Source organism: Stegastes partitus, unplaced genomic scaffold (genome assembly GCF_000690725.1).
Source record: "Stegastes partitus isolate 25-593 unplaced genomic scaffold, Stegastes_partitus-1.0.2 Scaffold2095, whole genome shotgun sequence".
In the NCBI taxonomy this organism is placed as follows: Eukaryota; Metazoa; Chordata; class Actinopteri; family Pomacentridae; genus Stegastes; species Stegastes partitus.
The window spans coordinates 60,907-87,945 of record NW_007579826.1 but is presented as its reverse complement, the minus strand read 5'-3'; the positions used below and the strand labels follow the sequence as shown (position 1 = coordinate 87,945).

General features: G+C 40.7%; 1 protein-coding gene across 1 annotated transcript; it reads left to right on the top strand.

Moving 5' to 3' along the window:
- LOC103373901 (kinesin-like protein KIF26B) lies at positions 1–21,299 on the top strand (the record flags this gene model as incomplete). Its single annotated transcript, XM_008303907.1, has 12 exons — positions 1–140; positions 756–927; positions 5,932–6,141; positions 7,166–7,259; positions 9,330–9,601; positions 11,210–11,387; positions 11,547–11,685; positions 11,825–11,984; positions 12,894–15,981; positions 17,574–17,743; positions 19,744–19,894; positions 21,088–21,299. Coding segments are annotated over 12 exons (4,986 nt in total), but the record flags the coding sequence as incomplete, so codon positions are not given.
- Positions 21,300–27,039: the final 5,740 nt, after the last annotated feature.

The window sequence follows — 27,039 nt, the reverse complement described above, 5'->3', positions numbered from 1 at the left end:
CTTTCTCCCCCCCGGCAGGCTGCAGATGATGCCGCGCTGAGCTGTGGTGACGCCGGGACTGTGCAGACGAACTCAAAGATCCCTCACATCTCCAGGGTGGTGAACATTGCCAACACTGCTGCGATGTCCTTTTTGGCCAGGTAGATAAAGATTTCTGTGTGACAAATGAAAGGAAAAAGCGGAACAAATAGTGAAAGGACTGGGCGTGGGGGATATTTTACTGGCAAGGTCCACCTGTTCACTTAGAGGGAAGGGTCACTGTAAATCAATACGGTTCAGCTGTACTGAGTGATCACCTTTACCCTTCGATGAAACATTTCCCCTCTATCGTAAGATGATAATGCCTCCATCCATAAGACATGAGTGGTGAATGAATGGGTTGACGAAAATCATGTGAACCGTGCGCTATAGCGTTTCCAGACAACAGATCTCAACCCAAGTGAACACCTATGACAAATATGGGTCCAATGTCATGATCAAAACACTAAATCAGGGAATATCTTTTGGAAAAATGTTGTTCTTTCCCACCAGTAGCGTTCTATAGACTTGGAGAATCAATGCCATCATGCCCTGAAGCTGTTCTAGTCTTACATTGTGGAACAGCACCTTCCTCACACACTTTATGTTGGTTTTTCCTTTTCATTCGTGACCCGTCTATGTATCAGAAGAAATAAGCATTGTGTATAAAAAATGTCTATACTGGCTCCACCATGAGTTTCAGTGATGTGACATGCCATCTCCCTCCTTCCCCGTAGGGCAGCCGAGAAGCTCAACCTGACGCTGAGGAAGAAGGGCCAGGCTTCTGATCCAGCTCCCTCTCATTTCTCCACCTGCTTCAGGGAGATCATCCAGAAAAACCCACCACCCGTCCCCTCCTGCCTGCTGCAAGCTGCCACGAGAACCAAAGACTCACCCAATGTTGGCAAGGTGGATGTCAAATTCTATCACATAAAGATGCAGACTTATCGGTTTTACAGCATTTGGTTCAGGTGCAGTTTGTTTAGAAGTGCAGCAATTATCTGCTACTCTCCAGCTCTACTAAAATACAACACAGATCCTCTACTCTGTGCTTTAAAGTATAAACAGACCTTCCACATTCCTACATGAATTCAAATGGAAACTATAAAAGTTTTCTACCAATAACAGTTGCTTTCATGTAATATCAGAAGACACACATTTTATGGAGACTCGTGCAGTACCTGAGCAAATCTGAACAGTATACAACCCCTGTGCAATATTGACTAAATGCCACATTATTTCAAATGGTATCACCTGTCAATAATTAGATGATTTCTAACTTGACAAGTCAATTATCTCCTCTTATGAACAATCAAATACAAATACTTTAAAAAGTTAATGTAAAAAAAAGTGAATCCTGCGATCACTGGGGCAAAACTGAGTCCACCTTGGATTTCTAATCAGCCTTATTGCATGTACAGGGTTCTAAGATGACCACAGCTTTCTCGGTTTTGGTCGTAAGGGATGTGTCTATCTGCATGTCTGCATCATGGTTCCACGTGGCTCGCATAAAACTTAGAAACCTTACTGTGAGACTTCCCAAAGATGGAGAAGGATACAGTAAGATCTGTGACCTCAACTAAAATCAGCCAAAACACAGTTGCAGCAGTAATCAGGAGATATGGATTGAGTACCACTAATCAGGGCTGCAGTGGTCGATGCCGCAGACAGTGAACTACTTTCCCAATCTAACTCTGAAGAGCAGACGGGCGGGTGTTTCAGACTTGGCACAGGGGTTATCAGTGAAAATCAGAGTTTCTGTTACGGCTCAGACAGTGTGAAGGATGTTTTATGATGCCATCTTCCATGGACGGCATCCAAGAATAACACCCTTGGTTGCTCTACAGCGCAAAACTGTGAAATGAAACTTTGCTTCAGGACATGAAAAGCAGCTTGATGAGTATTCAGAGCACTTTCGTCAGTCAGCCAGATGAATTTGTTCGGTTTGGTGTGAATCAGGTCTACCACAGTTAATGCAGGGTCCTGACAGTGAAGCACGGAGGTGGGAGTGTGATGATTTTGGACTACATGAGTGCAAAAGGTTTTGGGAAGTTAACATTTGTAGATGGCACTATGAATATACTAAAATACTGGCTGACAAGATGAGTCCCGGTCTGCAGAAGTTTGGCAGAAAAGGAATATTTCGGCATGATAACGATCCACGGCAGACTGCCAAAAAATTCCACAAGACCTCCTAAAGAAGAAAAAAGTGGAAAGTATGACCTGGCAAGAATCCAACAGAACACCTTTGGGGTATTTTGAAGAGAAAGGTAGAGCAACAGAAGCCCTCCAGCAAAGAGAAGTGAAAAAAAATATTAAAAAAGGCAAAACATCTCTCTAGAAATTGGGTATCATCCATGTTGAGGAGTCTGTCATCAGAAGTAATGACGACATAGTATCAACAATTGATTCTCAGTGATGAAAGGCATATTGTGCTATGTTGAATTTTTAATATATTAACCCTACACTGTGTAAATATATAGAATATGTCTGTATTGGAGGCGTATCTTAGATAGACTATACAGCCATCCTTTCCCACAAACACCGCCTTGGACGTGTTTTTACCACCCGTGTTGCACAGTAAAGAGATCACAGTCAATTTGGAGGAGATCCTATATCACTCCTCCTTCACGATACACTGTAATGTGGTGCTAATGTCTCCATCTTGTTCCTCCCCTCCCTTCTCCTCGCCTCCTTCGGGAGAGAAACTGGGGGGGATCAATATGGCTGCCTGCCCTCCCCTTGTTTCATAGATGGACTCTTGGGTTTAGTCTAGAGTTACAGATAAAGGCTCAGATAGACCCCATCGCCAGCCACACCTGCCCGAGCACTCAGCGCTGTGTGCATCTGCGTGCAAAAATATGCATGTGTGTGAGAGCGCAGGAGGATTTTCTCTGCTTGCAAATGGGGCTCGTGAATAATTTAATCGTCATAAATAGAGTTTGACACATGTTCAATAGGGTTAGGGAGCCACTTCTTGCGTAAGGTATTAAAATTATGAGGAGAGGAGGGTTAAAAATCCTTCACAGACACCAGGAAGTTATCATGTGGCAGATGGAATATGGCTTTTGGGTTTTCAAAATCAGTCGATACGGGATGATGTCATCGTGGTGTAATGCAGCGCTGTGCAATTTCAAGCAAACCACATTCGATTGGGTGTCATGGTGCAGCTTGCCGTCTTGCAGACCTAAATTCTGGATGGGTATTATTTCATAATTGGCTTATAAACCTAAACAGGGCTTATTGTTGTGTTCTGTGAGGTACATGTTGCCTTGTCTTTCTGCAGACTAAGACCTGTGAGCCGTGTTAAATGGTGGTCCGAGTCAGTATCTAACTTAATTTAATACCTTAAAGCCTCTAAATCTCAGACTTCCCGTAGAGAACTGCATTAAGGAATTAATGTCACGACATGCGGAAATGTAGCAGGAGGTATGCATACTCATGCAGTTGTAAGAGCATGTGTAGTAGCTGCACTAACTGAATCATGTGGTCTGCTGCAGCCTAAAGAAATTACGTTTTTGTTTCAATTCAACATTTTTCTTCTTGACTGTCAGCTCATTAAGATTGTCTGTTTTTACAAATCAGCTGATAACTATAAAACAAAAGGACACATCACCAAAAGGGTACAAGGCTGCCTCACTGAAGTGATGTCAGCAAAGTACACCATCATTAGCTCACCATCCTTAAGCTCCATCTTAATCCTTTTTGACATTTACCACTTTGTTCTGCCAAGGTTTTCTCTTTTCCAGTCAAAGATTCTCACAATCTACAATGAATAAAATAGTATCTCAGCCTCCCACTGGTGAGCAGCAGGGGCTCAGAGCACAAGTCTGACTATTCTTGCGCTCTTTTGCAGTTATATTTGATGCCAGACTCCAGAGTTAAGCCCCCTGTTCTGGTAAACATAAGGTCTTAAACCAGCTACTTTTTTAAAACGAACATATAAATAGCAGTAACACCGTATAGTTTCCTCACTTGATGCGGTGTTCTCAGATTTCGGGATGCGAGGACTCTGTGAGGGGTAAAACTCGCTGAATTTAATATGAAGATATTTTTATACCTAGCTGTTCTGAAACTCATTGTTTTTTCATAAGTTTCCTTTTGCTGCTGGGATTTATTTTCAAAAGTTAAAGTTACATTTTTGCTTCTTGCGTTCTGAAATGAAGGGGTCACGAATCAGTTACATACATGTTGCTCAGTAAAAGTGGAACACCTATTGTCACTGCATGCATTTAATAAGTAATGGACTTTTCTCTTCTGGTGGGTCAGAGTAGTTTAAAGTGTTTGGACCTTTCCTGTATATATATGTGTACTGTATGTATACAGCCTGTACACTGGGCTAAATGCAATAGTGCAGCTCAATCTTCACTCAACAACCCTTGTAAAAGACATTTAACGTGCTCCCTCCACCTGTAGCTGCCCACTGGATGACTTTGCATTAAACTGGTGCACTAGTAAGCAAGCAGAATGCTAGTGACAGCATTGCATTTGCAGTTTTAACTGATTTTTTTGCATAACACATGAATTGCATTACAACAAGTGTAATGGCACTTAAATGTCAAATGATTCACCTTATGAGTTTGCAGTAATTAGATTACTTCTAATTTGGACATTTGATTTTAATTCAACCTGTGTAAAATACAGGGCCTACAGAAGGAACAAAAGTTAGTACACACTCCATTACTAGGATTCAGATATTTAATTTTTCAAAACTTTGTATGTCATCTTTTATTTTTGACAACAGAGATGCCAGTTTTGCACCAAATTCCTTTTCAGCTGGTCTTTGTGCTGATCTGGCTTTCTCTTTAAAGGAACCTAAAGATGTTCTAATGTCTGGCAACATACTTGGCCAGGCCACTTTTAACTTTTTCATCTTTAGACACTCTTGTGGGATTTTGTCAGTGAGCTTTGGATCATTATCATGTTGGAATATTCCTCTTTTACCAAACGTTTGCAGACTTTGAGTCATCTTCTCAGCCAGTATCTTGATATAACCACAGACAGTCATGGTGCCATCTATAAATGCCATCTCTCCAAAACATTTTGTTCTCATGCAGCCCCTTCATTACACTTCTACCTCTGTGCTTCACTGTTGGGACTATGCATTCACTGTGGCTATACTGGCCAGAAGCACACCAAACATTCTGGACCCCATCTGAGATGAACAAATTCATCTTGGCCTCATCTGACCAAAGAATGTGTTTTATTATTAATCAAGCTTCTTTTAAAGTCCTTTAGAGAATTTTGATTGTACATTTTTGTGTTGAAGAGCAACCAAGGGTGTTATTCTTGGATGCCGTCCATGAAAACTATCTTTATGCACTGTCCTTCCCACTGTCTGAGTCATCACACAAACTCTGATTTCCGTTGATAACCCCTGGGCCAAGTCTGACAAAATTGTGGTGTCACTGTATAACCATGTTCATTCAATTAGGCTAATTGGAAATCACAGGTGTACTCAGTTTTGTTTCAGTAGTCACAGGTGCATCCCCCTCAGTTTTATATTGTATATACTGTGTTAAACCATACCAATAAAAATCCACATGTATTCAAGGCTGCTCTACAGCAAGTAGCAGCTCTGTGAAGTTGTATTTCCCACAATGGTACTTTTAACTAATGTCTACGTGCAACCAAACTCACAGTGACAATGCTAATATGCTGATACCATAGTAGGTATGTTCCAATGCCACCATTATAACATTTGATAATTTACACCAAACCACAGACTGCATACAGTTTATAAACTAAGCAAACTACAGCTGAGACTGATGGGATTTTTGTGTTTTGGTCATAACTGAATGTACTGAAGCACATAAATGTTGACATTAGGCTTAAGGTTTAAAGTTACTAGGCTCCAATTTGACCTCTCCAGACATAAATCTCAACATGGTTCTTTTTTCCATTGGTATGCAGGTCAAAGTCGTGCTGAGGGTGAGCCCAACGCTGTCACAGGGCCAAGGCCAACCACCTGTTCTGTGGATTGACCCATCCAAGAAGAGAGTCACCATAATGGAGCCAGTCACCAAAAGCCAACCATTCACCACAATGACTCTGGGCAGGGACAGCAAAGGTCTTCTGAAGACCTTCAACTTTGACGCTGCCTATCCTCAAGAGTCAAGCCAGGTTTGGTTCTTGTTGCACATAATTTAACTCTGTGAACCCCAAAACTTGTCTGCAAGTATGGTAACAAATTAGAGAAAGTAAAAGCAAAATGAAACATGCTGTAGCAAGTAAATAAATGCAGCACGGCTCAGAAACAGCATACAGAGGAACAAGTTGTTGGATGATACATTCAGCATGGTGAAATATCGTTCTAGACCTGATGTGCACAGCAGTGTGAAAAATTGCTTAATTTCTTGAGTTTTAAAATGGCAAAATATGTATAGTATGCGAGTCACCATTTTTTCCAGTAATGGTAAGATCTATGGGCACTTGGAAAAACTGCAAGTACATGTGGATTCCAGCTTTATTTTCACTTTTTGTAAAATAATTATTCAAAACGATTCAACTTTCATTTTTCCTTTTTTGTGATTTCTGGCATTATAAATATGTTTTACTGCACTAAAGGTTTTTTTTTTTTTTTTTTTTAATTTTTTATCTTTTTAAGTTCTCTTGACATCTAGCTGTAGTTGTGCTGTTTCAATAGAGGTGCAGGACTGAATATTGCAGTAAAAAATTAGCCCAGAGTGAGTTAAAGTGCGACAGGAGAAGAAAAACAGCCAGAAACGGCTGGGGTTCAGACAGCTATTATGATTTCAAATGTTTCTATTTGTGCTCTTGATACCAATCTGTCTTAATGGATGTGTTTTACATCGACAGATGCTTGATGGTGTGGCATTAGTCTGGCCCATCATGTGTTTTCTCTTGTATTAAGTGCATATTTTCCCCATCTGTACACTGCAAACCATGATTAGTTCACTCTTTCTGTCTGATGACCTGAAAACTGATAGGACCGGGACAGCCGCCACAATTACACAGTCCATCAATTACGTTCAACTTTTCTCCAAGCTCTGCTTACAGTATAAGCCCAAGGGAATCCGCAGAATCAGTATGCCTTCCTCCTCTGCTTTCGCCTCTTTCGCTGTATTGGATGCACTTGTTCAGATGAATCATAAGATGCTCGCTGTCCTTTGTTCTCCCTGACCAGGCCGAGGTGGGTGCAGGCGTCTTGGCTGACGTCATCCGCTGTGTGCTCAGCGGCAGCGATGGATGTGTTCTGGGTTTGGGATGTGCTGATGTGGGTGAGTAATGGGACGCTGTAAGAGGCCACGGGTTAAAATCTTAAAATGAGAGTGGGGCTCTTTCATCTATGCTTGGGGGCCCTCCTCCTGCTCCTGCTCCTTTGTCCCACTCCTTCTATCATTCACCCTCTTCTTTATCACTTAAACTCCATTTTCTCTCTGTGTCCTTGTATCAGTCTTAATAAACCGCTCCTTTCTCTTTTTGCTTTCTCTCCTGCTCCATTTATCTCGTAAGGTTTTTTTTTGTTGTTGTTGTACAGTAGCGACGATAAAGTGTTGCCATTTCATCCTCCTTCTTCGTCATTCATCTTTCACCTGTTACTTTGTAAATAAAAGCCTATTCATCAATTATACAACACGTGTGCTTTTCTAAAAGCTTCCCATTGCCTGAAATATTGGCATACATCACAAAAAGACACAAATATTTTATTTTATTTTGCTGCAGCGCTGAGCTCAGAGGGGACTGTAAACAAAATGGACTGTAATATGTTGCTATTAGAGAGATGGAACCCTGCACTTAGCGTTGGTGAAGGGGTTTAATAGATTTTTGGTGCATGCACGCACACAGACACACACACACACGTACATGCGCACACACACAAGCACACATAAAGGACAGGGTCTCCTTGGAGCTGCTTTTTCACATGACGCCACTCTCCGTAAATCTGATTGAATTAGTTGGCCAATACAGACTACATGTGGCCCACAGCCAGGAGGATATCAATCTCCTCCACAGAATACTATTCTCTCTGAATAACGGCAGGCAGCTCGGCCTTTAATTGGAGTAAACCAATTCTCTTATCCTCATTCAATTAGAGTTTGGATAAGACGAAGAGAGGGTAAAACAGGCCCATAACTCAGAACGAATGTGGGGCAAAAGTGCACTCGGAGACACAATATGGCACCGGTCCATGAAGACATTCATTTGTGCATTACTGTGAGTTCCTGTTTTGCGTTTCGTTCGTGCCAGTGCACCTCAGCTTCCATGTATGTCCATGTTTCAAGACTGCTTTACAAATATGCATTCCTCTACAAGTATATGCATGGAAAGCACATTTTGTTTTGCAAATATTAGTTTTCTCCCTCTATGAAATGCCCATCTCTATGTGAACGGCTAACTATAAATGGTAGATACTCACCACACCCCAAAGGCTCAACCCCTACTATGCGTACCTGTTACTTTGTCACCAAATAAGCAGCTAAAAGCTTTTTGTGCAGTTTCCTAAATAGAACCATTTTATAACCATAACTGTTATTGTTAAATTATACCATTTTACATTATTACTGTTTTTATTAATATTTTATTTACAAGTTTTACAAGATATACATTTTATTCAATTTCTGGAAATCATCGACTTCCAGGATGCAATACCTTGCATCCCATACTGGATGATTCCTTTGAATCTAATGAACTCTTTATTTATCACTGGCTGTTTTGCATTTTCAGTTTCTTTGCTGTGAGCTCAAAGATAAGACTTATCATGGTGACTCACATTTTTTTTTTTTTCATTTTTAAACTCACCCACGATATTGGCGATTCTGAACCAACATCATGGTGGAAAAAACCCCATGAAAGTCTCAGGTTTTTATCTTTGTTGCTCAAACATAGCCTCAAATATGAATGCGCGAAAAGTGTGCTCAAAGTGGGTTGACAGGCAGTTAAAAAAAGAAAAAATCTCAGAAATGATTTGATATATCAAGCTAAAATTTCATAATAATTTTTTATAAATATCTATATTGTCTTCTATAAAGATTTCAGGCAAACGAGAGATGATCAAGAGGAAATTGTTTGAAAAATATAATGATTTGAGATGGAATGACCCAAATTATAAATGTTCACATTTGTACTAAAAGCATTACTACTTAAAAGCATAAAACTATAGAGTATGCCTTACCATTTAGGTTGTTTTTAGGACTGAAATAGGCCCAGCACAAAAATATTGCAGAAATTGTGCTTCTCAAATTGTATATCTGTGTGCATATGTCTATAAGCCATGTATATGTACATGTACCGGCTGTGTAGTAATCAACGGAGCTTACGTACATCTCTGTGCTCTGTTCATCCATCAGGCTCCTGGTCCAGCATGGTGGGGAGCAGTGAGAACATCCAGAAGCTCGGGGTGATTCCTTGTGCCATCTCCTGGCTGTACAGCGCCATCGAGCGACGCAGGGAGAAGACCTGGACCGACCTGACCGTGTCGGTGTCGGCCATAGAGCTGTGCTGCGGGGAGGAGGATACGCTGAGGGATCTGCTGGGGGAGGTGGTCCCCTCATCAGGCGGCATCCAGGACAGCCCGAAGGCTCGGATTAGACTCCAAGACGACCCAGTCTATGGGATACAGGTAGAAGGAAAAATGTTGATATCTGGGAAAAGGGGGATTGTTACATTTCTGTTCAGTTCTTTCAGCACACAGTGGTCTGGTGACCCACATTCATGGTGAATTCCCTGATGAGCATAAACATCACTGAAACGGTTGTTGACTTATTGTCTCTGTCACGATTATGAACAGTCTACTCAATCTTTGTAAGCATAAATAAGACACTCTCAAATCTGGAAAGCATAGATCTAAGGTGAAAGTTTTTATTGCTGAGTAGTGACATCTTTTTGGCAGGTATGTTGGCTATATATCAGAGACTCTATTAGAGAATGAACAGACAAATAAATGTTATTTTACAGCAGTTTTAACAGCATCAAACCAGACAGCGTGCACACATTACTGGGAAATCTCTCAGGGTAATTTTTATTTAGACAGTCAGTTTGGATAATGGTCCACACTGTGCTGGAGAAGATGGTGCCGGTAGTGAGTGAAACCTATTAGACTGCATAACAGATTACATCTGATTACATTATGATTGTGCAGCTCTCTCCTCCCTCGCACTGCTGTTTGTCAATTGCAAGCCAGCAGGTCATTAGCGGAGGTATGTCATTCTCTGTTGCTTAAGTAAACACTTACACCTACTGCTGAATGGAGCTATTATTCCTAAACATTCAGTGGTGTGATTTATTACACAACAGGAAACAGTCAAAGTCTCTCAGAGAAAACCTCTGCCAAAGCTACATAAATCTTTTGTTCTGTTTATGTGTATCTGTATATATGGTGATAGACAACTGAGAAACAGAGTGCCTAGAACGGTCTTGGAAGTTTTCTCCTTTTATTGCCTTTCAACGCTGAATCATGGCCAACCAAGTCTGGCTTTTTTGACAATAATTTTTTGATAAAAAATGTCCATGTGGAAACAGATTTTCCCAAAGTAAGGTCAATTTGCTAAAAATAGAAAATGTAAATTAATAATAAGTATTCACCCCCTTTAAAGTGAAACAGTAATTCAACGCGGGAGCAGTCAGCTGGTGTTAGAAGTCACCCAGTTAGTGAAATGGAGATTATCTGAACATAGTGAATGTGTCTTCAGTGATTGTGGTATAAAGACACCTGTATCTGAAGGTCCAGTCACTGGTGGATCAGTACTCCTGACAACAACTACACCATGAAGACAAAAACACTCCAAGCAATTCTGTGAAAAGGTTATTGAGAGTCTGGGGATGAGTCAAGAAAATGATCAAGTGGGTGAATATTCCTTGAAGTACAGTTAAATTCATCATTATGAAATTCCTAGAGCAGGATGTCGTCCTGAGTCAACGTGTAAAAGAGTCTAGTGATGGAGGCCACCAAGACACCTATGGCTTCCCTGAATTTTATACTTTACATTTTCAATAAATTGACTTTACTTTGTAGAAATCTGTTTTCACTTTGACACAAAAGAGTATTTCATAAGTTTTTGTTGAAAAAACTTAAGGAAACCCCTTTGAAAAGCAATTAAAGGGGAAACCATCTAAGGGAGGTGAATAGTTTTTATGGGCACCATGCAGTTGGCAAACTGGCAAACGATGAAAATCAATTGAAAGATTTTATTAAAAACATTTACTACATACATTTTTCTTGTTGTTCCAGCTACGTAACCACAACCGAGTGAAGGCTCCCACTGCTGAGCGGGCGGCTTCCCTCCTGGATGCGGCCATAGCAGCCCGTCGACACAGTGACTTTGTTACGTACTTGTCCCACAGCTCCATAATGTTCTTCACTCTTCACGTCCAGCCTCCTCGTACAGAAAGCAGCACCATCGGAAAAGGTTGTAATGAAACTTTCAGCTACCAGCTTGTCCCTGGTGAAAAAAGCATTTTCCACTGAATTCAAAAATCACTGTTTATACATTTCACTTTACTATAAATCTTGTGATTGAGGTTCTTTTTGCATTGTCCCGCTCCTCTACTCTGATTTCCTTTCTCAGGTTCACGTGGCCCCACTAAGTTGACCATGATAGATGTGTGTAGTGGTTTGAGGGGGATTAACAAAAATAAGCCTCCTCATGCTGAACTGGGCCCGATTGTTGTGTCTCTGCTAAGTGGACATAAAACCACCCCAAGCAAGTAAGAATGTAACTCCAAAATGTTACTGGAACTTGATTTCTTAAAATAGTAGAGTTTTGGCTATTTATACAGGCCAAAAACTACAATAAAAACCACATAAGATTGTGACAGCTGGACAACTTGTACTGTTTCTGCACAGGGCCAGTAAGTTGACCATGCTCCTTCGAGAATCACTGGGTCATGCAAATTGCCACACCGCAGTGATCGCTCAAGTTGCTGATTCACTGGCAAACCTTCAAGAGACCTTCTCTACCATCCAGCTGGCTTCTCGCATTCGCAGGACACAGAAGAGGACAAAGGTACTGTACATATCCAGTACTGATTTTTTTTTTTTTTTCAAAATTTACCACCTTCGAATGGTGTCACAGTGTAGGTCCCAATACATAAAGGTAGATGGACTCACCAGGTGTTGACTGTAGGTAAAAGTCTACAACTTCTGTTGTGCATTTTTTGTGATAATCTTCTACTCTTCCGCTATCTACATTTTTTCATCTTCAAAATTCCCTTTGCTTTCCGAAACAACAAAAACAACCTCTGAGCAGCAACCCATATGCTGAAAATGACAAGTTTTGACAAAGATTTGGGTCATGCAGTCAGACAGATATAATTTGGTTCTTTCTGATGAGTTAGCCATTTTGATGACAGTGCATATTTGTGAACAAGGTCCCCCTCTACTGCAACTGCTATTTTGTTGGGACACCATCACTCCATCCTGGTCTTAGTGCCATCCAACATGACTATGATTGGGTAAAAGAAACAAACAAAAAAGTCAGCAATAATCAGGTGAAGTCAGATCCTTTGCTGTTGCTGACATGGCATTGTGGTGATCAGTCTGGCGATAAAATTACAACCTGGTACCATTAAAAGCTGTGTTTGAACGCACCATTTTGCATGTTAGCCGAATACCTTTTTTAAAAAATGTGTTCCCCACACTAAACTTAGTGCGCATGGCATGAAATCCCTGTGAAATGACACGTGTGAAGCATAAAATACGTAGAAATGACACGTGAAATGCTAGAAGAGAGAGGTGCAATTCTATATATCACATTGGTGATTAACATAAAGAAAAGTAAAATTTTCTTTGGTTTAAAACTTCTGGCAGACACTGTCTTATATGATTGCTTTCATTGCACCCCAATGATTGTCGATAGATATTTTGAGCCAGTTCAGTACTAGCTGTAGTAACATGATTCATTTTTATCCAACAGCAATCCACCTCATGTTCTCCGTATGGGAGGAGTCTGACCAAAGACAAGAAAGGGCCTCAGTCTTTCTCCCTGCGGGCGTTTCACTCCACCGATGAGGTTGATGTTGACATGCGTCCTTTCCGGCTGCGTGGTGAACTGGATGAACGTTCCAGTAGTGACCAGTCCTGTGACACAGTCATCCAAATAGACTGCGATGGTTTGGTTCACTCCAAAGCAGCCCCAAGGCAGGTGCAACCAGAGTTTGTGCCCATCATTCCTTCTTTGCATCCTAACAAGGCTGATTTGGATGACCCGGAGTTCACCGCTCTCCTTCAAGAGCTTCTGAGAATTCCTCAGCTGCAGGGAGAAAAGAAGACAGAAGACACTGTTCAGGGACATATTGAAGCTTTAAAAACAGAGAGGAAGCAGCCAGAGAGGGACTGTCTTAAATGTGACACTTTTGCTGAACTTCAAGAGCGTTTGGGTTGTATTGATGGAAGTGAGGTCATGGACATACTCAAGTCTTCCTCAAAAGCTGCATCTCTTAATAATACCCCAACTAAATCGCAACCCCAGAAAGAAACAGGGAAACAGGCAGATGCTGGAGCATCCGAACCACCACAAACATTGTTGAATCAAGGGTCAGGTTGCAGCCAGACCTCTGTAGGAGAAAAGCAAACAGATGGTGCTTTCCCTGGAGACACTTTTCAGAGAGAGGATTCAGGCTTGTATGACTGTGAGGAGTGTAGTGCAACCAGTTCCAGTGAGGAGCTGCTGAATCAAACTCTCAGTCGCAACAAGACCGGTCGTTCTGAGCCTCCAAAAACTGGAACTTGCAAATCAGGTGATGAGCTCTCTTCACAGGGCTTTAATACAGATGCTCAGGGCAGTTCCCTTGCACATCAGCCTTCAGGAAAACAGGAAAGTCCTGAAGCTGCTGAATGGTTCAAACCAGACAAAAGGGCCTCACCAGTTGGCAAGAGCACCCCCATATCTCCTTCCTCCTCCTGCTCGTCTTCAAACACTTTGGTTAAAAGTGTGATACTTGGAGATGTGTTACACAATCGCCCCAAAGAGGACATTAAGGAAATGAAAGCCACTATTACAGTGACTGTTCAACAGCCACTGGACCTAAAAGGTCAAGATGAACTTGTCTTTTCTATGGTGGAGGAGGTGACCATCAGTGGAGCGTACGACAGAGGGAGGACAGGCGGAAACATTATTTGTATCAGAGATGCTGCCCAGTCACAGGCACAGGCTGAAGGCTCTGCCAGCTCACAACCTATCAGGATAATCAGTAACGTCAGTGAAGAATCTGCTGCAGCTTCCTCCACTGCAACTAAAAGCTCAGATATTCAGCCTGAAGCCACGAAGGCTAGCAATGAAAAGCCTCAACATCAATACAGAAGGGAAAAAGGGTTCTTGCCTTCATTCATAAATCACATGTTGATTGACATGGATGTGGACTGTGATTTGGATGGTGCCAAAGAATTAGAAAGTCGTCATGAAACTGAGCTCAAAAGAAATAATGTCAAACATCCAGAAAGCAGGAAGGTACCTGAGAAGAAGAACGGGACACACGTTGAAAAGTCTGACAAGGCTTGTTACTCTTCTTGTAGCCAAATTTCTTACAACCCAACTGTCTTGGAAGATTTAAGTTTCTGCAACAAACCTGCAGAAAGCAAAATGTGTGAAAAGAAACATACAGACAAGCGACACCATAGAGACGGTGAGCATGTTTATTCCACTTCGAGGGTCTCAGAGGGGGGAGAAGTCGTTTGCAGACATGTTGGGAATCCCCCCAGGGGAGTTGGTGTTTCACCTGGTTGCCACGAAACCATCCTCGCTTCCTCTAAAACAGGCAGTTTACCTCGAGGCTGGCAAAATGCCAACCGCCAGGATGGCTACCTTGGCTTTCACATGTTAGACGACCACAGAGACTCAAGGGGGGTGACATCATCCACTCCTTGTAGCCCCGGGGTTACTCTGGAGAGGAGGCAGGGCAGACAGCACTCCCCTGCAAACCACAGCCTCCATATTGCCTCTCCTAGAAAACATGGAGCGGAATTCAAACAGGACTCCAGTGGTGCTCTCAGAAAGGGTGTCGGGTCTTTGTTTGAGATCTCAAGTCAAAAAATGAAACATGATAATACAGCCGGTAACGAGGAGAGCGGCAGGCTTTTCAATGCCAAACTGGAGCAGCTGGTTAGTAGGACTAATTCACTTGGGAGAAGCCCGAGAGACTTCCCAACTCTGCAAAGAGGCAGCAGCAACACTTCAATGAGCTCTAAGGGGAGCTCCAAGGGAAGTATTGAAGGGGCTTGTAAGGCAGGTCATAAAGGCAATAATGAGCGAGACTGTACCTTTCCAAGAGCCAGCAGAAGCCCAAGGAAAAATCCTCGTTCTGACCAGAGTCACCACTTCTTCCCCTCTGAAAACCCAGTAGCTCAGTCCGGTAGGCATTCTAAACTGTCTGCTGTTGGGAAACTTAAAATGGCCGGCCCCAAAGTGCGTCGCCTGTCTGCGCCAAGCATCAAGAACCTCAGCATGTCCCACAAAAACCTGCAGCAGTCTATCAACCGCAGCGCCAGTCTTTCCCCAGACAGTAAGTCGGTTAGCTTTGAGCGGACGTCCTCCTTTTTCTCCTCCTCCCCTCCTCGGTCTTATCACTCCATCAGTCGGACCCCGAGTCAGAGCTCCACGTGTTCATCCACAAAATCTGCCATCCAGGGGTTTGTCAACGGTCGGATCTCAGACCTCCTTAAAGAAAGGGCCTCCAGTCCGACAGCAGCAGGAGGCCCGGACCAAACGGCCGCGCTCCCCTCCCCGTACAGCCAGGTCACGGCCCCCCGCATGCCGGATCACATGAGTGGACACGCCAGCGACACCACCAGCGTGTTGAGTGGGGATCTTCCACCGGCGATGGGGAAGACGTCGCTGTACTTCTCTAACAGGAACAGTTTGGTGAGCAGCGGCTACGACAGCATGGTGAGGGACAGCGAAGCCACAGGAAGCAGCACCTCGACCAGAGACTCAGTCAGCGACAGGAGCGGCTCTCTGCTCAGTGTGGCTCGCAGCAGCCGATCATCCCGGAGACGAGGCAACACAGGTAACACACCTGGATTTACAGGCCCCTTAATGAAGTGAACTGGAGGACTTTTTATAAAGATTAGAACCTTCAATCCACGTGCAAATGACTTTTTTTTTTTGCTTAGGGTTTAATTTGGGGGGCAATTTTTTGCTAACATCATCTCAACAAACGTTATATTTTTTGACCAATTTTAAAATGTTTTCATGTTTTGCTCTGGAAATTCACCTTGAACCCACTGTTCAGGATGACCCTGAGTTTCTGAATCGCAAATTTAATCCTGCTTTTAGACAAAACATACCAAAGGTTTGATCGAAGTAAAAACCAAGGATTGGATTATTTGATCTCATCTAATTTCTTTTCTAATTTAGAACAAACTATTTTCAAGATTTCATCCAATTCAGTAATCGAATGCAATTTAGATGGAAATTTGAATCTAGTATTAAAGTCAAGTTTTTTTTGTTGTTTTAAAAAAAAAAAAAAGATTTAAAAAAAATAAAAATTGAGATGAAATGTAAACAGTGGTGTTTACATTTGAGAAATTTTGCATAAAGTAGCCAAATTATTCCTTCTCCAGACAACATCTAGTACCTGCAACTTGCACTAACAACAACAACAACAACAACAACAACAAACCACTAACACCATCTTTACATGAATGACAGTCCCAGTATGACGTTTTCGGCTTGTAATGTGACCACATAACATATTAATGTGACATTAATTAGAGATGACACACATCTGTAGAATGCAGTCAGACCCAGTTTCCTCATTGGCATTAAAAGCCTGATTGTGTCAGAAGGAGCATCATTAATATATGAACCCAGTGTCGGCACTTACTAATGGAAGCATAAATGCAGAGAATGAATGTGAGTGTTTGTCTGATACAGTCGTTCATAAAGACGGGTGTGTGCATATGAACAATCCTTGCTAATGGAATTTTACCCTGAGAAACCCCTGGAAGCATGTTTGTTGAAAACACATTGCAATGATGCTGCTAATGGAGCAACAAAAACAGAACAAAAGGCTCGTGATGGATGAGCTAATGAATTTAAAGTCCCCCAAAGTGATCTACTGTTAACTGGGTGATTAAATTCTATCTGTAGTTTTTTAAAAGCGTCCTCATTTGCAGTTGGAGGACATAAACTATGTACTATATCTGTTCTGGCAAACTGAGTCAACACAGAAAGAGTCACAGAAATCATGTCTTTTGTCTTAAATCTTGGAAGCCCTGCAAGCTGCATTTGTCCTCGAGCAAATTTTCTTTATTTTTTTTTCAGTTGAAGGGCGGTTAAGGACACAAGCCTTCATTTGCCATACAAATTTATTCTTACTGTAGGTTTGCCTGTACGACTGTATTGTCTTCTGAACTCTATTTGCAGCAGCAGCCATCATGTTGATCCATCAGCACCACTGCAAGTTTAAATTCTCAAGCTGATTTTTAAATAACTAAACTTAAAATCAAAATTTAAAGTCAACAGAATTGTGACTCTGCATTAAATATGGTTTGATTTGCCATCTTTTTAAAAATAAATGTGTCAGAAAGTATCCAGACAGAAAACAGAGTATTAGACATAACACTCCACTGCATTTATACCTTCTCCCTGCTGTAGGTACTCAACAGCGCCGTCTTTCCCACGATGCACCTCCGACCCTGAAGCGCTCCACCAGCGGTCTGCGATCTCGCTGGATGGATCGAGGAATCCCAGAGGCCTACGAGATCAAGGTCTATGAGATCGACAATGTGCAGAGGATGCAGAAAAGAGCAGGTGCTGGCAAACAGGTGCTGCGTTTATTTTGATTTTTTTTTAAGAGGCAAAAGGGCATCATGTAACATATGACCTTTATCAACCTCTGCGGGCAACCAGCTGACGAAAAGGATCTTGGACACAATTTTCAGTTAGTAAAAATAGACGGATCACCTTGTACGCTGAGAAAGAGAAATGTTGGAGCAACTTAAATGCAGCAACTAGTAACACACAATTAAATTAATGAATCCAATTTAGGTTAAGAAGTAAAATCAATGCCACCCGTTTAGGTGAGCTGCACTTAAATCATTTGAGTTCTTTTAAATGGGCATTGCAGCAACTGAGTTTTAAGAGAGCTCAACTTCATGTTTCTAGTTTTGCCAACTTAAATATTTGCTTTACACAAATGTAAAACATGATATGGCCATTATACTTCTTTCCTTTTCTTTACTATGTCTCGAAGAAAAAGGCAATCTCACAATTTGAAGAAACAGAGAAAATTGTCAAAATAACTTTAAAAATTCTTTACTATTTTTCAGTTCTTAATATACAGAATTTTTAGTTCAAATACTGGCAAATATTTGTAAAAATAATAATGTTTTTTTCTGATTTGAAAATGGTAAAAATTAGGCAAATTTTGGGAAAGAAAAAATTACCATTTGCAAAAAATAATTAGTGTAGATTATTTACAGTTTTTGCCTGTCTTTGTTTTTACAGTTAACATGTAAATAAATGCTTTTTAAAAAAAGATTGTATTAGTTATCTGTAATTTAGTGAAACAGGGAAACAGTATGTAGCAAAAAAAAATTAAGATTAACCGCTGGGTTATATTTTATTTTATTTTTTATGGTAATTCAACTTCATAAAGTAGCCTGTAAAAAATAAGAAGTGACGAGAAGAAAATTTAATTTGCTGTACTCATACAAGCAGAGCCCCAGCCGTGGCCTCTTCTCATAGTTTGTGAACACATCAGTGGCCTAAAGGTTGTAGATCATCAGTTTGCTGTGCAGTCAGTCAAAGGAGGAATCTGTTTGGGTAAGTTAAAGACCGACACTGACTGTAATCTACTAATCTACTACTGTAGTGGCCACTAATAAAGCCTGCGGTTGTGCTGGACAGCCATCAGATTATACAAGCAGAAGTAGCACGCTGCTGAAGAAGAGTGTTCTTAAAGAAGTGACCCTGGGTGAGTAAGCAAAGCTAAAATAAAAAGACTCCACCTCGCATTCACAGCTGAAATAAAGCCTGAGAGCAGACCGCGGTGCCTGTGGTGGGTGTGGTGACGTCATGTCCCCATGACGAGAGGTCTGGCCTCAGGAGACGACTCCCTGCCTCCTCCAGCCTCCAACCCGGCAACTTTGATGCAATTTTAATGACCACATGGGGGGAAACTGGGTCAGTGCTGCAGCCGGGAACAAAGACGTACACTAGAAGCAGAAAAAAAAACACAACACACTGTAGGTAAAAACATAAGATTTGAAAAGAAAATGCACATATTGATTTGAGTTTTAATTGAAGTATCTCTTTTTGTGTTTGTGTTATGGATTTTTTTGTCCTTTGGGAGGAGAGAATGACTGAAATACGAGTCCTCGCTTTGCAGCAACGCTTGTCCTTTATATTTAGAAGTTCATCTTTATTTCTCTTCAAATAAAGTGCATGTACTGACCTTTAAAATGGTCCCGACTGTGTAATAAGGTTCGTATAATCAGAGAGTAGCCCACAGAGCTGTTTCATTTAACTCCCCAGAGGTGCTGTCTCTGCCCTAACATGGTGTTTACGACTGTGTGAAGACAAACCCTCAAACCAAACACTGTCGCAGCCCAGACGCCAGACACTTTTATTTTTAATGAGAACAAGAGAAAAACTGGGTGATTGTTTTCCAAGTGGGGAGCATTTTATTCTGCGCAAAGCTTAAGATGCCCTAAATCAAGCTTCTTTTTTTTAAAAAATGAGTTATTACGTACTACATGAATGTTAATAAAAGTAGTGAAATGTGTGTGTGTTTGTGTGTGTGTGTGTGTGTTTGTGTTGTCAGGGGCCTGCATGCTTCAGTGCCAAGCTGAAGTTTTTGGAGCATCGTCAGCAGAGGATCTCAGAGGTCCGAGCCAAATACAACAACCTGAGGAGAGAGCTGGAGGAGGTCAAACACGACCTCATGCTGGAGCCCGACAAGTGGAACCAAGAGTGTCAGTGAAGTTTTTATTTCATTGGCTTGTTGTGACAGATATACTGTACAGTGAGCAGAGAACAGTTTTAAAGATTTTCCCTGTTTTCTTAGTGAAATCACAGAAAATATTGTCTGTAAACAAAACAAACAAACAAAAAAAACAGGCAAAAACTGTAAATGTCAACTTCAAATATCTGTATTTTTACAAGTAATTCTTTATTCTTTCTTTCACAATGTATGGCCATAAAATTACACTATTTTGCTGTGTGTAAATCATAAAAAATATCATTATTTTTATATTTAAAATTTTCCCGTTATTTGAAAGAAAAAGTGAAAAATGGTAAATCATTTTTCTAACTGGCATTTTGCAGATTTTCCACATTTTGTTTAATTACTGGTAATAACTCATAAAACCACAGGAAAAAAAAAAGAAGTAAATTCACATGTTGAGTGTAAAAAAAACTGTAAGTAATATCCATATCAAAAATCTGTTTTTTTAAAAATACAAACAATAATTTGTTCTTTTACAACATTTGACTCTAAAATGACACTGTTGTTACTGTGTATAAATCAGCTAAATCTGTCATTACTGTTTAACAAATATTTGCCGTTGTTTAAAAGAAAAATTACAAAATTTTTAGGCTTGTGCCAAAATTTAATCATCAAGCAAAATTTCAAATGCAGATAATTAGAAATTACATTAACCGACAAATTATCCATTTGGAAAGTAACTAAAAAAATGTTTTGTTAAAGTTTTAACTACATTTTTCATTCAGTTAATTTCGATGGTGAGAACTGAACAAAGGACTCCAAAGTGACACAGAATCTTCCGTTAGTCCCATCCTCACCCCTGTTCGTGACTTCGTACACGCTATGTAATGTTTTTTGCTTCGTACATAAAACAAGTGGTGCCGTTATCGAAGGTAGGATTTGACCTGGAAGTGGTCAGATGAACAAACTGTATTATTGGCAAAGCAAGTCTAAGAGCATGGCAGTGTCTTATAATACCATAATGATTTGGGTGGATTTGTGCCAAATTGGAAACGTGTTTTGAAAGTGAGGAGTCTCTGTGTTTTGTGCAGTGTCACCGTGCAGACACACTGTGGCTAGTTTTCACTGTTTACTGCAATATGATCTGCACACAACAAAAAAGAAACAAATGCTGTACAGCAGTGTATAAAGTGAAGTGTTACCTTGTTTTCCGTCCCCCAGTCGACCTGTGGCAGACGTTCGAGGTGGACTCTCTGGAGCACCTGGAGGCCCTTGAGGTGGTGACGGCCGGTCTGGAGAACAGAGTGAACCTCTGCAAGGCCAACGTCATGATGGTCACCTGCTTCGACGCCACAACCAGGAGACGACATAAGAAGCGACGACGCAAAACGCCAGAGCAGAGAGCCTTGAAGATGAAAAATAGTGAATATTAAGATTTCCTTGAAGACTCTTACGATTTATCGTGTACACCGATCGGCCACAACGTTAAAACCACTGACAGGTGAATTACATTGGTCATCTCATTATCATGCAGCGATCTACTGGGAAGCCTTGGCTCGATTGTATTCAATGTCATACTTTCTTGGTAAACTGATTAGCTGTTTAGTCTATAAAGTGTTAGAAATTGTGAATAATGTCAGTGTTTTGATGATAAATGTCTTGTTTTTTCCACAACCAAAAGATCTGCAGTTTACTGAGAAAGACACCAGAAAATAATCTAATTTAAAAAGCTGGAATCAGAAGATTTAGACTTTTTTTTCCACTTAAAAATATAATGAAGGCAATTGATGAGTTGGCGATTTATTTGACACTCAACAACTAATGGATTATTCTCATAGAATTGGGAGTTCCAGATATATACACTTTATACACTTGAGTTCACTAAGGTGTTAATGGCGCCTAAAGGATATAAGTATGTGGATCTCCCAACTAGTCAGTCAGAACTGATGAAGCCTCTTGGATGAGAGGTGGAACGTCTTCAAGGAACTCAAGCAAATCCAGTTGCTATGGTTATGCTACGAGAATAACCATGACCTGGATGACTGAGAATCTTCACAGACACAACTAATGGATTAGTTGTTGCAGCTCCAAAACTAGCCTTTATGTGGATGTCACAGCATCCCACCACACTGCAAAAAACTGCTCAGGAACATTCTGAGGAACACGACCAAGAGCCAAAGACATTGACCAAATACCCTCAAGCATCTGTGGGACCTGCTGGAATAAGTCTGATCCATGGAGGTCCCAAAGGATCCACTGCCAACACCCCGATGCCATAGAGCTGTTTTGGTGGAAAGTGTGGTTCTTAGGCTGGTAGTTTTAACGTTGTGGCTGCTCGGTGTACACCTGGTTCAACATCACTGATATTTGTTAGGATGAGAAATTCCAAATGTGTCCACTTCCTCTACACTTTCACTTTACGCACACTTTAGTTCATTGTGCCACATTGCCTCTGATCCCTTTAAATTATCCAAGTGCTACAGACTTATCCAGAAGCATCCTATACCTGCCTTCATGGCCTTTTCAAGTGACTCCTTTTCTGGTACAATACATTAACTGCACTACATTTCTGCAATTTCTCCATTTGTCCTTTAAATAACCATACTGCGACTTTTCTTTTGTAGCACTGTGCTTTGTATTTACAGTTCAGGTCAGTGAAGTATCTGATACTCACAAAACTAGTCCAAGTACTGTAACCTTCCCTTTAAACACCCAGTCTTGGTTCTTGGATCCTGGTTCTTCCTTTGAGTTAAATACTGTACAGAATATACACTTGACGTTGGATCTAACGACCACAGATGCTTCTAAACATCTGTGCAGGGCTGCAACCCCCAAAGTTACGCACCTTTGTAAATTTGTTAATAATCTGATTTCACTCTTTATTTATGGGGAAACTTAATGTGTACCTCACCTGGATCTCTAGTAAACACTGTCACAAACAAACCAGACATTTTTTTAGAATTAGGATGCAATTCACTACAAGATTTCACATTTTAATGTCACATTTACGTTCTTTAAGTTTCTTATATTTCTGCGTCAGCCAACGTTCTGCACTTTGCCTCACTTGAACAATGATTTCTTTGTAGTAACGCTTCTTGCTGACTAATGAAGTCATCTCTAAGAGGAGGTTTGACCATCACAGTTATTTTCGTGCTGACTGTTCAAAAGGGAAAACTGTGTCACCTCTGATGCCATTTTGTAAATAGATTTTGGTGCTCAAACAATTAAAGTTGTGTATTTCAAAACCCTTAATGTAATAAAGAAGACGCTGGGTCGAGGGATCTTAGAGACTGTTATGAGGATAAATCTGAAGGATGCCGTTTGTTGAAGTTACTGCCAACAGAAGCATAATTGTGAATCTTTTCTTTGTCCTCGGAGGATCAATAAACTGACTGTTAAAACACATTAGTGAAAGATTGGGTGCAGAATAAAAAATGTTGATTCCACTCTCGGTGTAATGGAGGAGTAATTACTTTAAAGGAATAACGTCATTATGTCTGAAAAGCCTGGTGGCTCGGAGCCGATCGGAGAGGAGGATGCACTGTAATCAGGGAACAATGCGAAGACGTCTACTTAGATCAATGCAGTTAAACATGCGGGGAAGTTTGTGAAACCCTTTACTCAGCATGTCGTACGGAGCTCTCAGTTTCTTTCTGTGTTTGGAAATCTTGCAAAACTGAAAGCCATGTGTGATCAAACAGAGCTTTCTTTCAGTTGCAGGTTTATGTACCTGACTGTCTGCAAACACAGAGGAAGGGAAATGTCTCCTGTAATGTTGTGATGCGGCACAAGATCTCCAACAGGAGGAGCTTTCAGTGAAAAGATAATGAGAACATGCAGAGTTCAGCCCCGAAGCCGCCCAATTATAACGTCATTACAGGAGAGAAAGAAAAGCTGGAAAGCAACCCACACATATGCTTCCTTCCCTGACGTTGCCTTTCCTCTCTTTCTGCTCCACTTCCTCGTTATTTAACCCCATTTGAAGCTCCATAAAATCAGCGAAGGAAACCACAGTCAAGCATTCGGCCTCCGTGAACACCACAAACACACAGTTCTTCTGTAAAGCCCTGCTGAATGTCCACAGGACATTGGAACCTGAATAATGCAAGTGAATCTTCATTTAGAGAGAAAAAAAGATGAGAGAAACTCCCCATTTGGAGGCAGGTTTGTCTTTGTAAACTCAAGTTTCAGCGACGCCGTTTTTGTCTTGTTCTTTTGCACATTTTAAGGAACGCCTCTGGTGAAAATCAAGTGTTTTACCTTGTTACCAGGTCCGTGTTTGGTTTTTGGACACATCATGAGCGAAATAAGCAGTCAACACTAATACCAAAATATTTCCACCTTGTATGCAGCACACTGCTGACAAACTGAAACACAGAATCAGACTACAGTGGTTTCATTCTACAAAACTCAAGAAGCAATCCTGTCAGATTGCAGGGTGGGACGCAGATCCTTCTGATTATGTAACTGTGATAAACAGAGAGGAGTTCTCTGGTTAAATCAACGACCAAAGTGTGACTTTAAGAGAAAATTGTAGGAAATTTCCACTTCTGCCTTAGAAAAGCTTTTTAGCAGGGATGCATCATGGTATCAGCATCCTCATCTGTATTGATCTATGAAATGAAACATTGCCATCAGACCAAAATAAACACTGACAGGCAGATAATGCCACACATTTGAAAAGCCAGCGCCTGTCAGTGTGACATTATGATAACAGATAATGAAGCAGGGCTCCAGACTAACCCTTTTACAGTGGTTGCACTGGAGCGCCTACATTTTTCACTAAGGTGCACTGGTACATAATTTAAGTGCACCCCATTTTTTTGCTGCATCTTTTAACACTGAATAAAACATTAGATGCATTAAATTTGCTTCCGGTTCCCATACACAGAGGTATGAATGCAATCAATGCAATCCAAAATGTTGGTTGTTCTATCATACCTCTGTGTTTCCCACAAGGTGAGAATTTACTTGTGGTGGTGGGTGGAGCAGTGGGACTGATGTGCACACAGAAATTCATGCAGTTTAGCGTTTACACTGTAACACATGTTGTTTTCTGAAGCTACAATTTACAGAACATCCCCTAAATGTCTCACATGCAGGCCACGGTAGACAAAATGTGTCGTGTGAAGCTATAGATTGAAAATAGTGGACTAGCTTGGTAGCTCAGGTCTCAAACAGGAGCCTCTAGTGTCTAGTTGGTTACAGTAGCAAAGCAGCTCAGACTGAAAAATGAGTTTAAAAAGAGATCAAAATCATAAACATTAAGAATTTTTATTTGTCACATGCTCAAACCATTCGGGCAGTGACAGTAACTGATCCACAAGGCTGTACGATAACAAAGATATGATATAAACATTCCTTAAAAAATAGAAGAAAAAGCAGTTATGTCAGTTTTAATGCAGTTAAAACCGAGATATTTTAGTTTACAGGGCGACCGCTCACAGACACACAGTCAGACCGGCGAAAGGTCAGGCACAAAGGGCAACCAATGAAAAAGCTTAGTCAAACGTCACAGGTTTTGAGATCATTTGGAAGAATACGTGCATATATCAGCATCTGAGTAAATTGAGTTTGAAAATATTGACATATCTGATGTCGGCAGAAATCTAAGATCATGCTTCTTTTTTATTTGACCTTTATTTTATCAGGTAAAAATGCTTGAGAGCCAGTTCTCATTTGCAAACATGACCTGGCCAAGAGGCGCCAACACACATGTAAATTACAGACACAAATAGACACATAAACATAACATAGAACAAAATGAACAAGTAAGAAGCATGGGGGCATATTCATGTGAGTGAAAAAGATGTGCATGAGGTGTAAGAAAGTGTGTGTGTATATATAAGTATGTAAGTAAAATCCGGTGTGATCAGCAGGAACAACAGTCAACTACAGTCTGTTGGATTTTAAGCTTGAAGGTGGTGAGAGGAGTCAAGTTTTTAAGGTGTTCCAGTCGTTCGCTGCTGCAAAGCAAAAGGAGTTACGACCAAAAATAGTTGAGGTATTGGGAATGATGAGCTTGATGTATTCACTAGTATGATAAGAGTTATGGGCGGCTTGAAAAAGAGAGGACAGTGAGGGAGGTGTCATGGCCAGAACTGATTTGTAAATGAAATGAAACCAGTGGTGAAGCCGCCGATTATGTAGGAAAGGCCACCTCACCAATTTATAGATCTATCTAGTGAAGGAAACTAAAAGATAATGTAAGCTTGTTCAAATAAATTACAGTAAGCATAAAGCATTATAACTCTTACTGATTAATAAGGTGCTTATTTTCTTCTAATTTCTGTTTTCTGAGCAATATCTGGCACAAGAATTTGCTTCTGGATTAATTAAGTTTAATCTTATTTCTGTTTTTTAAAAATCATATATAAAACAGTATGTAGCAATCAAATTGCTGTTAAATCTTCAGTTTGATTATCTAATCAAAGAATTAACATGAACAACACATTACAATAGTTTGGGGATTTACGACAGAATATTTAAGAAGAAGCTCTTTATTTTATAATTCTTTCAAATTCTTCAATCTTGTTTTATAAGCAACATCTGGCTCAAAACAAAATCTCCCAGCATTATTAAAGCATCATCTTGTCTTATTTTTGAATCAAAAACACAGATACACAGCTGTACATGGTGATAAAATTAACATTCCACCTTTTGTTTAAATATCCAAACAATGAGTTCACAACATGATGATACTTTGGGGGTTCAACCTGAGAAAATATCATCAGAAGCTCTTTATTTCATCACTTTATTATTATTATTATTATTCTGCATGAAGATGTGGGATTTTCTGACAATCAAAGAAGATAAAGGGTTTGATGTATTGTGTGATTTGCTGAAGAACTACAATTATCATGATTGACACACATCAGTCTGATAAATTTAGAGAATTGTTCAGGTTATATAAGAGGCACAATACAACCCAAAGACGATGTGCATTTTTTTTACTATTTCCCTTGTAATCCTGTGCTGGGTTGATCAGCTTAGCACCCATCATATGACCGCTTTATCTGCTCTTACATAAGACTCCCGGGCAGCAGCCAGTGCTGCACATCTGCCAGGAGATGGCGGCCAAGACCGCCGGAGCTGCAGGGAAATAAATAACATGCCGTGGAGGAATATAGATTCTTTTTCTTTTTTTGCAATGAGGTAGAAACAGGAAAATCC